The 13,687-nt window shown below is 41.1% G+C and overlaps 2 protein-coding genes across 2 annotated transcripts in view; both read left to right on the top strand.

Annotated features, from left to right (window-relative positions):
• Window positions 1–569: 569 nt before the first annotated feature.
• On the top strand, window positions 570–8,568 carry fkbp6 (FKBP prolyl isomerase 6; the record flags this gene model as incomplete). The annotated part of the gene is made up of 9 exons (XM_080744788.1): window positions 570–623; window positions 1,945–2,062; window positions 2,661–2,750; window positions 3,962–4,164; window positions 5,244–5,363; window positions 5,854–6,045; window positions 6,908–7,017; window positions 7,886–7,981; window positions 8,549–8,568. 8 exons carry the CDS (start codon window positions 570–572, stop codon window positions 7,977–7,979), a joined length of 981 nt encoding a protein of 326 aa, XP_080600914.1. The 3' UTR covers window positions 7,980–7,981; window positions 8,549–8,568.
• Window positions 8,569–11,118: 2,550 nt separating this feature from the next.
• The window catches only part of arhgap18 (Rho GTPase activating protein 18), a 50,610-nt gene continuing 48,041 nt past the window's right edge, over window positions 11,119–13,687 (top strand). The window contains exon 1 of the mRNA XM_080745243.1: window positions 11,119–11,465. Within this exon, the coding sequence (XP_080601369.1) occupies window positions 11,332–11,465 (134 nt within the window). The 5' untranslated portion in view covers window positions 11,119–11,331. The remainder of the gene's footprint in view (window positions 11,466–13,687) is intronic.

The following is a 13,687-nucleotide window of genomic DNA, read 5'->3' on the forward strand; positions in this document are numbered from 1 at the left end:
CGTATGTATACCAATCATAAAAGGCACCGCTCACCTCACACTGGTGTGATTTTTTTGGTATGTTAGCCTATGTGTGTATGTATTGGCATCATCGCATCATAACACATTGTGTGCTTATTTTTGAAACAATTACTATTTTTTAAATAAATGTTTGCTGGGGACACCCTATTACATCATCAAATAGTTATGGCTACTTTCCTTGAAATTAAACATGTTTGTAGCCAGGCTACCCTAATTGTTTGCCAACAGGTTATTGGAAAATTGGTTTGAATCTTTGATTTGACATCCTACATTCCAGAGATGTAGTCAGTCAGTCAGACAGACAGACAGACAGACAGACAGACAGACAGACAGACAGACAGACAGACAGACAGACAGACAGACAGACACCCCATGATGTCATGTAGCTGGTCACCTGACACGTGTTGTTGACCCCTCACCCCTGCTGGTGGAAATGCAGAGTGCTTCCTCTCCTCAGCTGGCTGTGTGTGATTCCACCTGTTGTACAGTTGTGATCCAAACACCTACTGTAGGTCTACTACAGCACAGTTTGCCCTGTAGCTGCAAATATGAACATTCTCAACGCCATGACATCACTCAATGGCTTCAGGACACGCTTGCAGGTAAAAGTTGGACCATCGTTTTAACTACAGACACCTGTTTGTCGTTGACGTTTTGTGAGTGATCATGATGACACATGGTCGTTAATGGAACGGATAAATGTCGCTGTAGGCTACTGGACAAAAATATTTTTTCTACCAGCCGCTTGTGCTTTTGCCAATGCGACGTGTTGTTAGTTAGTTTTTACATGTGTTCTTTATGACAGCCCGACAGATATTATTTTTCATCACTCCCTCTTGTCTAAGCGTTGCTTTGCCCAAGTTTAACGTGAAATTCATTACGGTTAATTTGAGTGAACACACATGGCCATATTTGCATTTTGTAATGAGGAAGTTGGTCGACTTTTAAAGATATTTGTGGGCTATTTTATGGAGTTTGCAACTTTGCAGTTTTAATTATATATAGCCTATAGACTAGCTCGAGTGTGACTGTAAACGAAATAAACTAAAGCAGTGATATTCTCAGACTTTAAATATCAAGAACCCCTGATTTGAAATGCATAAGGTTTGGACACCATTTGGTTATATTTATTTATTATCTTTTAATCTAGTTGTGAGAGAGTGACCCCATTACATTCTATCTCTGGTTGCAACTAAAGCAGTGGTTCTCAATGTGTGGTCCAGGTCCGGGGAGCCCCAGGGGTCTTTCAGGGGGTTCCAGTGGGTCCCCAGCAAAACGTGTTAACATCACATCATCACAATCACATCACAATCAGTTCAACCACTTTAACCCTATTTTTATACTGCAGATATTGAAAAATACCTCATTTATCTCTTCTCTTCTCTTCTGGGGGTCCCTGACTCCCTGGCCTGAGCAGACAAATGCTTCAACCCATTTAGACCTGAGGCCCATTAAAACTTTAAGACCTGGAATTACTGTATTTTATACTTTAGCCATTGAAAAATAGCAAATATAAAGCTCAGAGCGTGTGCTTGTAGATTTGTTGTTTTTGAAATATCATGAAAATATTTGCAAATCTTTAAATATATATTTTTCAAAGCAAACTTCTGTAACTCAAATATCTGCTTCTGGGGGTGCCTGGAAGTTCTGGAACAATATATTTTGAGATGGGGGGGGGGGGGGGGGGGTCCCTGGAACAACATATTTTGATATGTGGGTCCATGGCCAAGTACATGTAATTTTGGGGGTCCTTGACATAAAAAAGCGTAAAATGAAACCATGGTTTCATTTTACAATCTCAAGAGTTAAAGATCTATAAGGGACAATTTGGTTACCAACTCTGCATCATTTAGCAGGGGACCACCTAGAACCCCCTCAAGGACCACTAGGTTGAAAATAAAGGATGTTTTTTCTTGCTGTTAGACTCCGTTCGACCGGCTGGCTCAGCAGATGGAGGATGTGATTGGAGACGGAGGGATACTGAAGGAGGTGATCCAGTCTGGAAGAGGACCTCCTGCACCTGCTAATGCCTCCGTGTTGGGTATGTGTGCCAGTGTTCATTGTGTAGACTAAAACTATGACGAAAATGTTCGTCGACTGCCTCTTTTTCACTGACGAAAACAAAATAAAAATAAGAATAAAAAAAATAAACTATGGTGAATAAAACTAAGACTGATTATTTTGCCAATTTCGTCAACAAATAAAAACTAGACTAAAATGTTAGTCAAGGACTAGTGGAGAAGAGATCCAGTAGAACTAAAAGACACACCCTTTTATTTTTGGTTGCACACAGGTGTTGCGCTCTGCTGCGACACGTTCATCTCTCAATAAAGGCAGAAAAAGCCAACATGTTTTCCAAAAGAAACAAAGAAAATGACTGATCGCAATAATCAAAACATTGGCATCCCAAAATGACGTCATTTTAAAGAGCGTGGACAGTGATGTGTAAAATAATGATGGAAATGTCTGTTAGTTTCATCCAGCAGTTGTTTTTTTTATACAGAAGCGATTGTAATTGATAGATTGTGCCAAAACAATGGCGATTGCTGCAGCGCAAATCATTGCAATCTGATGATGAAGTAATAATTGTGACAGGCCTAATCCTCGCTTGACTGAATCTGTCCTTATCTTCTCCACAGCCAAGTTCTCAGGTTTCCAGGAATACTCAGATCAACCTTTTGTCAGCAACGTCAATCATCAGCACCCTCGGATGATGAAGTTGGGGAAAGGTCAGTTCCTTATGATGCATTGTCATTTCCAGATACATTGATTGATTGATTTGAATATTTTATTCAACAGAAATGTAAAACAGCATGCACGAGTACAGTAAAAACACTTGGTCTAAAAGGATTACATCAAAAAATCAACGTAACACCAAAAACATTCAATATCATCACAAGCATAAAACACTATCAGCTAGCCTATATTTTTGTCCATGCCTTACCCCTTATCCCTAAATATCTTTGCCTTTTTTACTATTTTGTACTACTACTAGCCAATCTTCATCGACATGTTGTGAGCTTGTAGATCAGCTATTTTCAATATTGAAAAATGTTTTTCAAAATGGTAAAAAATGGCAAAAAGGTTTAGGGATAATGGCTCAAGGGCATGGACGAAAATAGAGCCCTATATCTACAGAGTAGAAAGAAATGAGGGGTGGGGGTGATCACTTCTCGCTGGTCTAAGGGAGAAGTGATAACTTGAAACAATTTACAATTTATGCATCTAGCAGACGCTCTTATCAAGCGTGACATAAACCAATGATGTAAATAAATAGTCACATACAGTAAACACAGTGCAGTGAGAACAAAGTAGTGCCTCGAACAAACTTGGATCCCTGGTCAACCATGAACCTAGCATCTGTCTAAACAACATGCATTCCTAAATATTCTTGGAAGAAAAAAGAAGAAAATCTAAGAAAACAAAGTGACCAAGACATCTGTATATCTGCATAGTAAACTAGCAAGAAGGCATACAAGGAGAGCGCTAAACTAAACCTGGAAATGCCATGGCGATATTTATAATGTCATCTACTAGATCAGGGGTCTTGAATGTTTTTCAGGCCAACTGGCCGAGGACCCCTTAGCTGAGGGAGAGATGAAGCAGGGTCTCCCACTACATTTTGTATAACAGATAGATTTCATAGATATCTTCATAGACTTGTTTGACAGCACATCAATGTTGGATTCATGATAATGTGTATCTTCAGACACTTAAACCCTCAATACTTAAATAAAATAAAAATGGATCCCTCAAACATTTGGTGGCCGCCCTGTAGTAACTCTGAGGACCCCCCAGGTCAGGTGTCCCTTACCCCCTGTTCAAAAATAATAAAAAGTATCAAATGGTGCTCCGTGGAAACTTGGGGGTCCTTGAAATTAAAATGGTTCAGAACCACTGATCTTTTGGATAAAATGTGCCTCCTCTGAAACCTCACCAGACGTGACTCTGCGAGGTTTGGACCTGGGTCTGATGACCATGAGGAAAGGTGAGTTCTCCCGTTTCCTCTTCTCTCCAGAGTACGCCTACGGCCAGATGGGCTGCCCCCCCATCATCCCCCCCGCTGCCAGGGTCCTGTTCGAGGTGGAGCTCCACGACTTCCTGGACATGACCGCGGTGGACGACTTCATGGAGCTGCCCCTGGTAGGGACTTCGGAGGAGGCTTTTAGCTGCCTTTGATTGTTGAAAGAGTTTGAAAAACACGGTTTTGTCTTGCCTGTCTGATTTTAGTTTTATTATTTTATATTTAATTTGTATGCCATTTATTTTACTGTTATTTCTACCTTTGTGTCATATGCTCTATGTCGTATCTGCCGACTGCTTCATTTTTTATTCGATGTCTATTGATGATACACGTGTAAAGGTCGATACACATGTAAAGGAAAAAAATAAAAACAGATGTTTCAACAAAAAAGAAAAGAAAAAACAAGTTATCGTTTAGGTCACTGGTTCTCAACCTTTTCAGGCCACGACCCCCAAAATAATCATATTTTAACAGGGGACCCCCCAACCTGAAGAACAATAAGAGTTGAGGAATTACATTTTGTACATTTTGTATAACACAGGTCTAATGTGAAAATAGCAGATCTACATGCTCACAACGCTTCGCATTGCAAGGCGTTGTGAGCATGTAGGTCAGCTATTTTCACAATTTCTTGACAGTTTTGCCAATGTTTAATTTGTCATTTTAGAGATATTAATTGATTATTGATTGAATTGATTGAGTTAATCATCTGGGGACCCCCCAAAATAATTTGGGGACCCCCCTGGGGATCGGGAGTCCCATCCCATAGGTTGAGAACCATTGGTTTAGGTTATTGTCGCTGTTGTGCAGAAACCTCGGCTCTCCATATTTCAACCTATTACAGCAGATCTACTGTACAAGCTCAAACCTGTAGGTTTGCAGATATGCAAGGTCTTGTAGATCTGTTGTGTGTCTGTGGGTTTTTATAAATATTGAAGAGCTTGTGACAAAATGATAACTACAAGTGGATCCATTAGAACACAGTTTCTTTGTGACATACTAGGTTTCTGGACAGGTGAAGATACATAGCACCTCAATACTTGGAAACAGGGCTGCAACTGTTGATTATTTTAGTAGTAATCAACAGATTATTCTGTCGATTACTTTGTTTGATTAAACAAATCAATTTGATCTCTTGTATAATTAATCATATTACATGTATGTTCAGTGGATTTTGTCATGCTCTCTTGCCCCTCAGGTGGAGCGGAAGGACGTTCCTCTGTCCAAGGTCCTCACTGTCGTGGACACGCTGCGTAACAGTGGCAACCGTAGCTACTCACGGAACCATTACTTTACAGCTAAAGATGACTACAAACAGGTACATCTCTTATTACCCATTTAGGGCTGAGGCAGATTCTAAAAATGCCTTCTAAATCACGTTTTCTAAAAAACTACAAATATGTATTCAAAAATGACAAAAACATTATGCTGCTATATACTGTACATAGCAACAAGAACCCCAAAAGGGGTTTCCGTCCTGAAGGGTTAAAACAAAAGTCAAGGATGTAATTTATTCAGTGTCCCAGCAAACTAATGTACGATGTACAACTTGGCATTATGCAACCGCAACAATTACAGATGACATCCTCCAAAAATGTTTTACCAATGTCATTGTAACTGCTGTAGTTACAGGAAAAGTTCAGCTCAGCTGTGCTCTTGGTATTATGGTAGTTTACTGGAGAACCGCTTTATTCCCTTGCTTTTCACAGTTGGCTAGCAGTAAATATTTTGGAATAATGAAATTATTAGAAAGTAAAAAAAAAACGTGGCGGTGGTTTAGTAACGACTCCTCCGCTGACTCTCAACAGGCCATGAAGATCCTGCTGCACAGGGACGCGGAGAGCGACGTGCAGGGCGTCAGGAAGGCTCTGTTTCCCATCTACACCAACCTGGCGCTGACGGAGCTCCAGCTGGCCAGCCCCAAGAAAGCCCTGAAATATGGCACCAAGGCCCTGGAGATCAACCCTGACAGTGCCAAGGCCCTGTACCGCTGTGCACAGGTCAGCCACGCTGTTCCACAAACCAGTGTAGGGCTGGCAACATATCCATACTCAGTGGTGTAAAGTAACTAAGTACATTTACTTAAGTACTGTACTTAAATACAGTTTTGAGGTATTTGTACTTTACTTGAGTATTTCCAATTTCCACCACTTTTACTTCTCAACCTTTTCAGGCCGCGACCCTCCCAACATAATCATAATTTTAACTGGGGACCCCCCACCCTGACAAGCACTTGCGATCCATTTGTCCGTCGCGAGTGAATATCCCTTTATTTTTGTTTCGAAAATCTTTTTAAAATAATAACAAAATGTACTAAAGATTTCACACATTTTATTTTTCAAAAAGAATTTCACAAATAAAATAAAAATAAATATTCCCTAAATTAGAAAACAAATGTTTAAGAAGTAGTGAAAATAGCAGATCTGCAAGCTCGCAACGTGTTGTGAGCTTGCAGATCTGCAATTTTTTGGGGTCCCGGCCAAAAATTTGATTCCTCTTTTGGGTCTCGAGGTAAACAGTTTGGGCACCGCTGCTGTATACTGTAGATATGATGTGAGACTACTGTAGATATTATCTCCTACGCCCAATTTGTTTATTACAGATTCAGTTGATCTATTGTACATATTTTTATTTTTTCCTCTTCTTCTTTGTCTTTCCCCCTAGCAAAAATACCTTTACAGTACTTCAGTCAATCATCATTTACGCAATTAATACTTTGTCGTAAGACCATGGCCCCACAATTATTCTTGTCGAGCGATGCGGTCGTTCACTGAAGTAGTAGAATTATCGTTATTTAAGTCATCAATTTCTGTATAGGAGAGTAATGTCCCATTGTGACTGAAGTGGTTTCTCCTACCGCAGGCCTGCATGGAGCTACAGGACTACGAGAGTGCTTACGATCACCTCGTCAAGGCACAAAGAGTCAAGCCATTTGACGTCGACATCAACACGCTCCTGAGGAAAGTGGCCGTGTAAGAAAACTCTCAGCTATTAAAATGCCTTTGGTTGCAATGAAAAGAGGTTCCACAGCTCGTAGCCACGATTTAAAAGAATATTTCTCCAATGTTTCGACACAATATACTCTTCTTCAGGGTATGATAGCCTGAAGAAGACCTATATTGCTTCGTGGTTTCGAGCTTTGTGGGCTCTTTTCTTTGCAACATTTGTGTCCCATGGTCAGCACCTCCATACTGCTGGTGTGCACTTCTGTTCCTCTGTTTGCCAGCTACTAAGAAATCTAAGCGTGATTGCACAAGCGAGACTGTAGAAACTATTTCTACAATCTCTATTTTTGAAACAGGGTTATGGGTGCAGTATAAAGTGATATTCTTTTGGTTAAAATATGTGTTAAATAACTCTCTCCAGCTCTTTACTAAATAGAAAATGAGCTTTCTAGTTGGGATAACAGCTATCTAAATGGTCGAAGCTGAGAAATGGGTACTTTCTCCTGAATGGATGAAATTGGCAACCCATTTGAAAATGTATTTTCAATGTATTAAATAGCTGGAGAGTCGTGGAACCCCTGTTATCTGAATATATAGAGCTTTAAACCTTTTACACCAAAAAAAAAAGGGAAAAAAAAGGTTCTGTTTTAATCAAAACATATCACTTATAACTACTTTTAAGCCTGCTTAGTGTTGACATTCTTTTTTTTTACATCTTGCCATGTGGTTGTTTGGGTAGCATTTTAAAGTGATTTCCTTGACTTCTGCAAATGCTTCAATGCCTTATTGTTTCTCAACCAGTTTGTCCATGGCAACGTGTTAAATGAATGTTCTATCCACAAGTGGTCAGTGATTATGCTTTAAGAATAGCTCAATCATTATGATTCTTTTCCAGACACTACCAAGAAGGCATGGAGCAGCTGAAGTCTGTGTGCATGAAGATGTTCAAAACCTGCCGAATAGAACCTGGCCCAGAGAAGAAGATGTAACGGTGAGTTACAAAAACAAGTGTGTAGCCTATCCAGTTCCCTTTTCTTATTCTGCTTATTACATGGCTATTTAATAAAGAAATTAATAAATGGACTCAAAAGTAACAACAAAACGAAGGATTTAATTGCTTACGGTAATAAAAGTATTCAATTAATTTATGCCAGGTGCGCTTAGTCTAGTGCAATGTGGCGGTCCCGGAAAACAACACACAGTCTTAAATAGAATCAATATTTGGTTACTGCATTGTCTATTTCTCTCTCCAAAAAGTTTTCAAAAACATTCTTGTAATCAATGTTTAGCTGTAATGACATTGTGTGTTTGTTTACATGGCTGCCATGTTGGATATGGAACAAAATCAAGCTATGCGGGTTGATATGAGCCACGTGGTGCTCTGAGTCTTTGATTAGATAGCGGCCGGTTATTGAGTTCAGTGGTCCTTATTCAGAAATAACTCACGGATTCTGCTTTGGTATCCATACCACCAATTAATAGAAAAAAGGGAGAGAGAGGGAGAAACATTCATATTTATGGATGGTATGTTGTTTAATATTGATATCATGTATTGCAGGTGCTGGAGAGTTAACCAGTTCAACGGCATACTACAGGAAGACTTGCAATTGCATTCATGATGCCACTGTTATTGTTCATCGAGCCTGTTTACACTGGGTTACTTCCATTTAAGGTTATACAAAATGTTTACAAAGGGGGCGCATGTATACTTGTTATTTACTTGAATTATTTTCTTTATTGTGTTTGTTTGTGTATTCTCCCCTTCACAAACCACCTATACCCAGCTAAATTCTATTTGAAATAATTTTGTTCAAAGAAAAGAATTGCCATCCGTTCCAAATAGGCATGTATATTGTTTCAGTGGCTATTTCACAAAATTCTTGTGCCAATATGTGTTTGTTTTTTCCTTCCAAGCTGTATTTTCATATTCATATTAAACAGTTTCCATGGAGGTTGACGTTTTTTTTGTTAATCAAATATTGTTTGTCACTGCTGATACACTTTTACTTTGCTAGATAATGATATATTAAGTTAATTAGACGTTCATATTATTTCATAGCACACATCAATTCACCTTTCTTGCAATGTATTGGAATTATAGACAGGTTGTAACTTTCTATTGCATAGTATAGATATTATACTTGACCCAGTGTCAATTCATCCATTTCCACCCATTTGAAATTTGAGTGTACAAATGGAACCAAATGGACCCTCACGGGTCCATTTGGTTCCATTTTGTACACTCAAGAGTTACATGATCACCGATACTGTGTTGTTGGGGGGAAGCATTTCAAAATGTGTAGAGGGAATCCAAGAGGTTTGCTTGATGATTAAGGTGACTCTTCTTGGTCATTTAAGAAGAATATTATCGACAAAGATTCTTGTAGGGTTGGTGATGGTGATTATGTAAGGTCGGTGACTGTTGGTGGAAGGCTGTAGTCGACAGACAACAGGTCTTGTATTGTTGCCGATGATGATGGGCACCGGCGAAGCAGAGAACATGCCGGTAATAATCACTTAATGAGATTATTTAGGCAAGGGAGAGGAGATGAGCTCTGGACACATTATGGTTGGGGAAAAAGAATGGTGTGACAGAATGACGTGGGGGGTGGGGGGAGGTAAACAGGTGGTAGAGTGGGTGACTGACAATGGGGGTGGTGTGGGTGGGGTCTTAGCGATGGAGAACTGCTTGGTGGGCCTAATCCCCTGACCTGTGGAATGTGTACATGCCTGTGTGTGTGTGTGTGCGTGAGCCTGTGGGTGCACGCGTAAGTGCTTTAACACTGTCCCCCTGCCAAATGGTGTCAGTGTGTCGAAAGACTCTGCACGTGCCACAACATGGTCTCCAAACTCACAAACTACCTCCAGCGCAGGTAGGAACCATAGCATTCAGCACTTTAGGAGAGTGCATGGGTAACTGCACACATTTTTGGGATTATTGTATATGGTGTGAACTGTGCATATGTGCAATTATGTTTGCCACATATCTCACTGTAATTTAATAGCATGTCTATTTAATTTGTGTGATTTCAAGAGCAATGTTGTGTGTAGAGCTTATATTATAGGCTGCAAATTGTGACAGATCAGTTCAAATGGTTCCTACAAATAACCAGAAGTTGTTGTCTTGTTTGTTTAGTTTTTTTTGTTCTGTTCATCATATTTGCTTTGGTTTGTAGAGGGCAACCATAGGTTGGGACCGTTTGGGTTCAGTCAGGGTCAGTCATGTACCCGTTACATACACCGGGGGGCGCTAAAAGCCAGACTATGTGAAACTCAGTCAGCTGAACTGTCCTACCGTTAGTCTTTTGATTGATGAATTTAATGCTTTATTTACAGTGTGCAAAAATGTATACACAAGGATGATAAAAGGATACCCCTAAGGATACTTGAAGAATTTATTAGAAGTTTGCATAGGAAAAGGTACAGTTTCATGAAAGACTGACAGCACAGTTCACTGGTACACGGTCAAGGATAAACACCACAAAAAAGCTTTTGGGCTTGTTTCAATTGGTGTCCTTTTTAACTCATATGCTATAATAACATAGAATGAGTTATGAGACAAACAACAAGTGGTAAATAAAAATACAAATATGAACAGTCAGCTTTGAGAATCTATGACGCTGCGTAAACGCTGCCTTTCACAACCCCGTGGTTTCTATTCACCGTTTAGCGGCCACATCCGGCTTGGAGCCCGCCTGCTGTATCCGGTGACTCACACCAACCGCATTCACACACTCTTAGTCTCGCGTAGCCAGACAACTATTCCACAATCTCTGAATGCTATATACCCTGTATGCCGGGAGCATTTGACCAAATCGCGGAGGCAACCGTCTGGCCACGCGAGACTACACACTCTTACAGATTGTTTCCGTATCCGCTCCATACCGGATCTTGCAAGCTGAAAAAGCCAATCGAGTTCACTAAATCCCACACCCCGCCCTCGTCTCGCTTCCATCCAATCCCAGGGTTATTATTCCGTCTGTAGCTCCGCCCTCACCTCCTTTCATCCAATCCCGGGGTTATTATTCTGTCCGTGGCCCCGCCCCCCTCGTCTCTCTCTGGGACAGAGGGAAGAGAAGTTGAAAAGAGGAGAACTAGAAAGAAGAGACAGAGAGAGGAGGAGGGAGAGACAGAGAGATGCGTTATGGAAGAGTTTAGTTTCAACAAGAACAAAGCCACGATGAATGATGGATAAAAAACAAATACATATATAGACTGACAGACAGGTGATAGAAAAGCAGCGATAGCATGGTCGGCATGCTTGGAGATCAGCGGTTGTAAATAACCTGACGTTGTAGCACGCCGACAACGCGAAATTAATAAACATAAATATAGCAAATTATGAGTCGTCAGCAGCAGGATTCCAAGGGAGTGGTCCTGACGGGTTACCATAGCAACGCGGAAGTTTTGCCCAAAAACGGACTGGTTGGAGGAGGAGGACCCCCTGTCCAGGACCCAGAGCCCACCCTGATGAGGTAAGAGAGAGACTGCTCATTTAACTCTGAGAGGGGAGCAAATGGAACCAAATGGACCCATTTGCGTCCATTTGGTTCCATTTGCACTCCTCTCAGAGTTACAAGGGATCCAGGAGTCCTTTTGGGACCCCTAAATGGTCACTCTCACAGTCTCACTCAGTGACAAGGGTTAATTTGGTTCCATTTGCATCCCTCTCAGAGTTACAAGGGGTCTGCCCTAAGGACCACCCTATTGATTGATTGAAGAATTTATTATAAGGTTGCATAGGAAAAAGTACTGTTTTATGGCAGTGCAGTTCACTGGTACAAGGTCAACTAAAAAGAGATCCTAGTAAGCTTTTCAGATTATTTACACAGGAACCACTATGTATCTCATATAACGTTGAAAGACAGATGGATAGAATGCAGTACTATGCATAGGATATCATCAATAACAAAAGGGGAAAAAAGCAGTAATCACTCACTGATACTCTCCAAGGTGCAGAGGGCATAATAATACAGATTAACATTATGTTGTTGACTTGTTGTTATTGTTGCCATGGCTTTAGCCCTACCAAAGTGTATGTTTCTGTTTCTGTTTGACTTTCACATGTCTTTCCAATTGAATGTTATGTGTTTGTTTTGTGCTGTGTGGTGTGTGAGCAATACTAGGCCTAGAGTGAGAGAAGCAGAAGTAGTGTAGGGTGAGCAGGAGAACAAAGGTCACAGACAGATGGTGATCATGCTGTGCTTGGTTAGTATTAATTTTTTCCAGGCCCAACTTGAAAACTAGGAAGCAACAACAGGGCTGGTATATATTATGCATTATGTATGTACCGCTTCTGCCTTGACACAACATTCCCAAGTGGGCTGCTGCTGTACTCAATGCATTCTGGAATTCTATTCATTCACCAGCTGGTTCAAATATACCTTGGTCTGGAAACATTTCTTATCCTATTTTGTGTTAAATGGCCTGTTTTGAAGGGCTATTGTTTGCTGAGTGTGTGCGTGTGTGTGTGCCAGTGTTTTCAAAGGGGGCCCTCCTCGTGATATAGGGCATGTAGCCTATGTAGTCTTTATGCCTATATATCTCAGGACCTGCTGTCCTGGTGAAGTGTTAGGACTCACAGCAGGGTTAACAACAGAATGTGGGTCTTCTACGGCCAGCTCTTGCTTTTTGCTTTACTTAAAGACTGCATGACAAATTCACTTCTGAGATTTTATAGATTTGTTGTTGGTGGTGGTGTGGGAGGTACTTGTTTGTTTGTGACTGAATATATTGCAAATGGTCCAGACTTAGACTTATCTATCTATCTATCTATCTATCTATCTATCTATCTATCTATCTATCTATTTATCTATCTGTGTGCGTGCGTGCGTGTGTGTTCTATGCTTATTTTGAACAGCAAACATCAAAGAACTGCTGTCAACAACGGTGTGGGTTAACAACAGAAGTAAACAACATACTGCTCATGTACGGTATACAGCTGGTATACAGACAGAAACACCTGCTTGTATGTGTGTGTGCGTGTGCCTGCCTGCGTGCACGTGCGTGTGTGCCTGCGTACGTTCCAGATGGCTTGTCCGGCTAGCTAGAGAAAAACAGCATCACGTTACAACCAACCTTTGTCTCGCTTCCCACAGTCCTCTTTCTGTGTGTGTGTGTGTGTGTGTGTGTGTACGTACACGTGTGAGTGTATGTGTGCGCGTGTGTTTGTGCGTGTGCGTGCCCCGTCTAGGTTGACTTGTGGGCTTAGCGTTATGGTCATTGTTTCCCCACAGCCAGGAAATGAGAGACAGAGACACCGCTGGTTAGTTAGACACACAGGGAGACAGAGCCTGCTTCCATCACTACTCATGCAACCTAAGGAGCCTTAAGGTTAACTTATGCTTAAATGATGTGTCCGGGGCGGCAGTGGCTCAGGAGTGAGAGCGGGCCGTCTTGGAATCCGAAGGTTCCAGGTTCGATTCCTTGCTGCAAGCCCGAAGTGTCCTTGAGCAAGACACTGAAGCCCTAACTGCTGCCGATGAGCAGGTTGCTGGTGCCTTGCACGGTTTCCTCCGCCATCGGTGTATGAATGTGAAGCACTTTAGCGCTCACCCCATGCCTAGATGCTCACAGACCCCTGTCACACACTGTTACCGTTACAGATTTGTGTTCAAACAACCTGTCAAATATGAAACGTAAGACAAGAACTCTATGCCCCTCCTCAATGTTTCCTCTCTAATGTTGAAGAAATGTC

This window comes from Nannobrachium achirus (genome assembly GCF_963921795.1).
Source record: "Nannobrachium achirus genome assembly, chromosome: 16".
Classification (NCBI taxonomy): Eukaryota; Metazoa; Chordata; class Actinopteri; order Myctophiformes; family Myctophidae; genus Nannobrachium; species Nannobrachium achirus.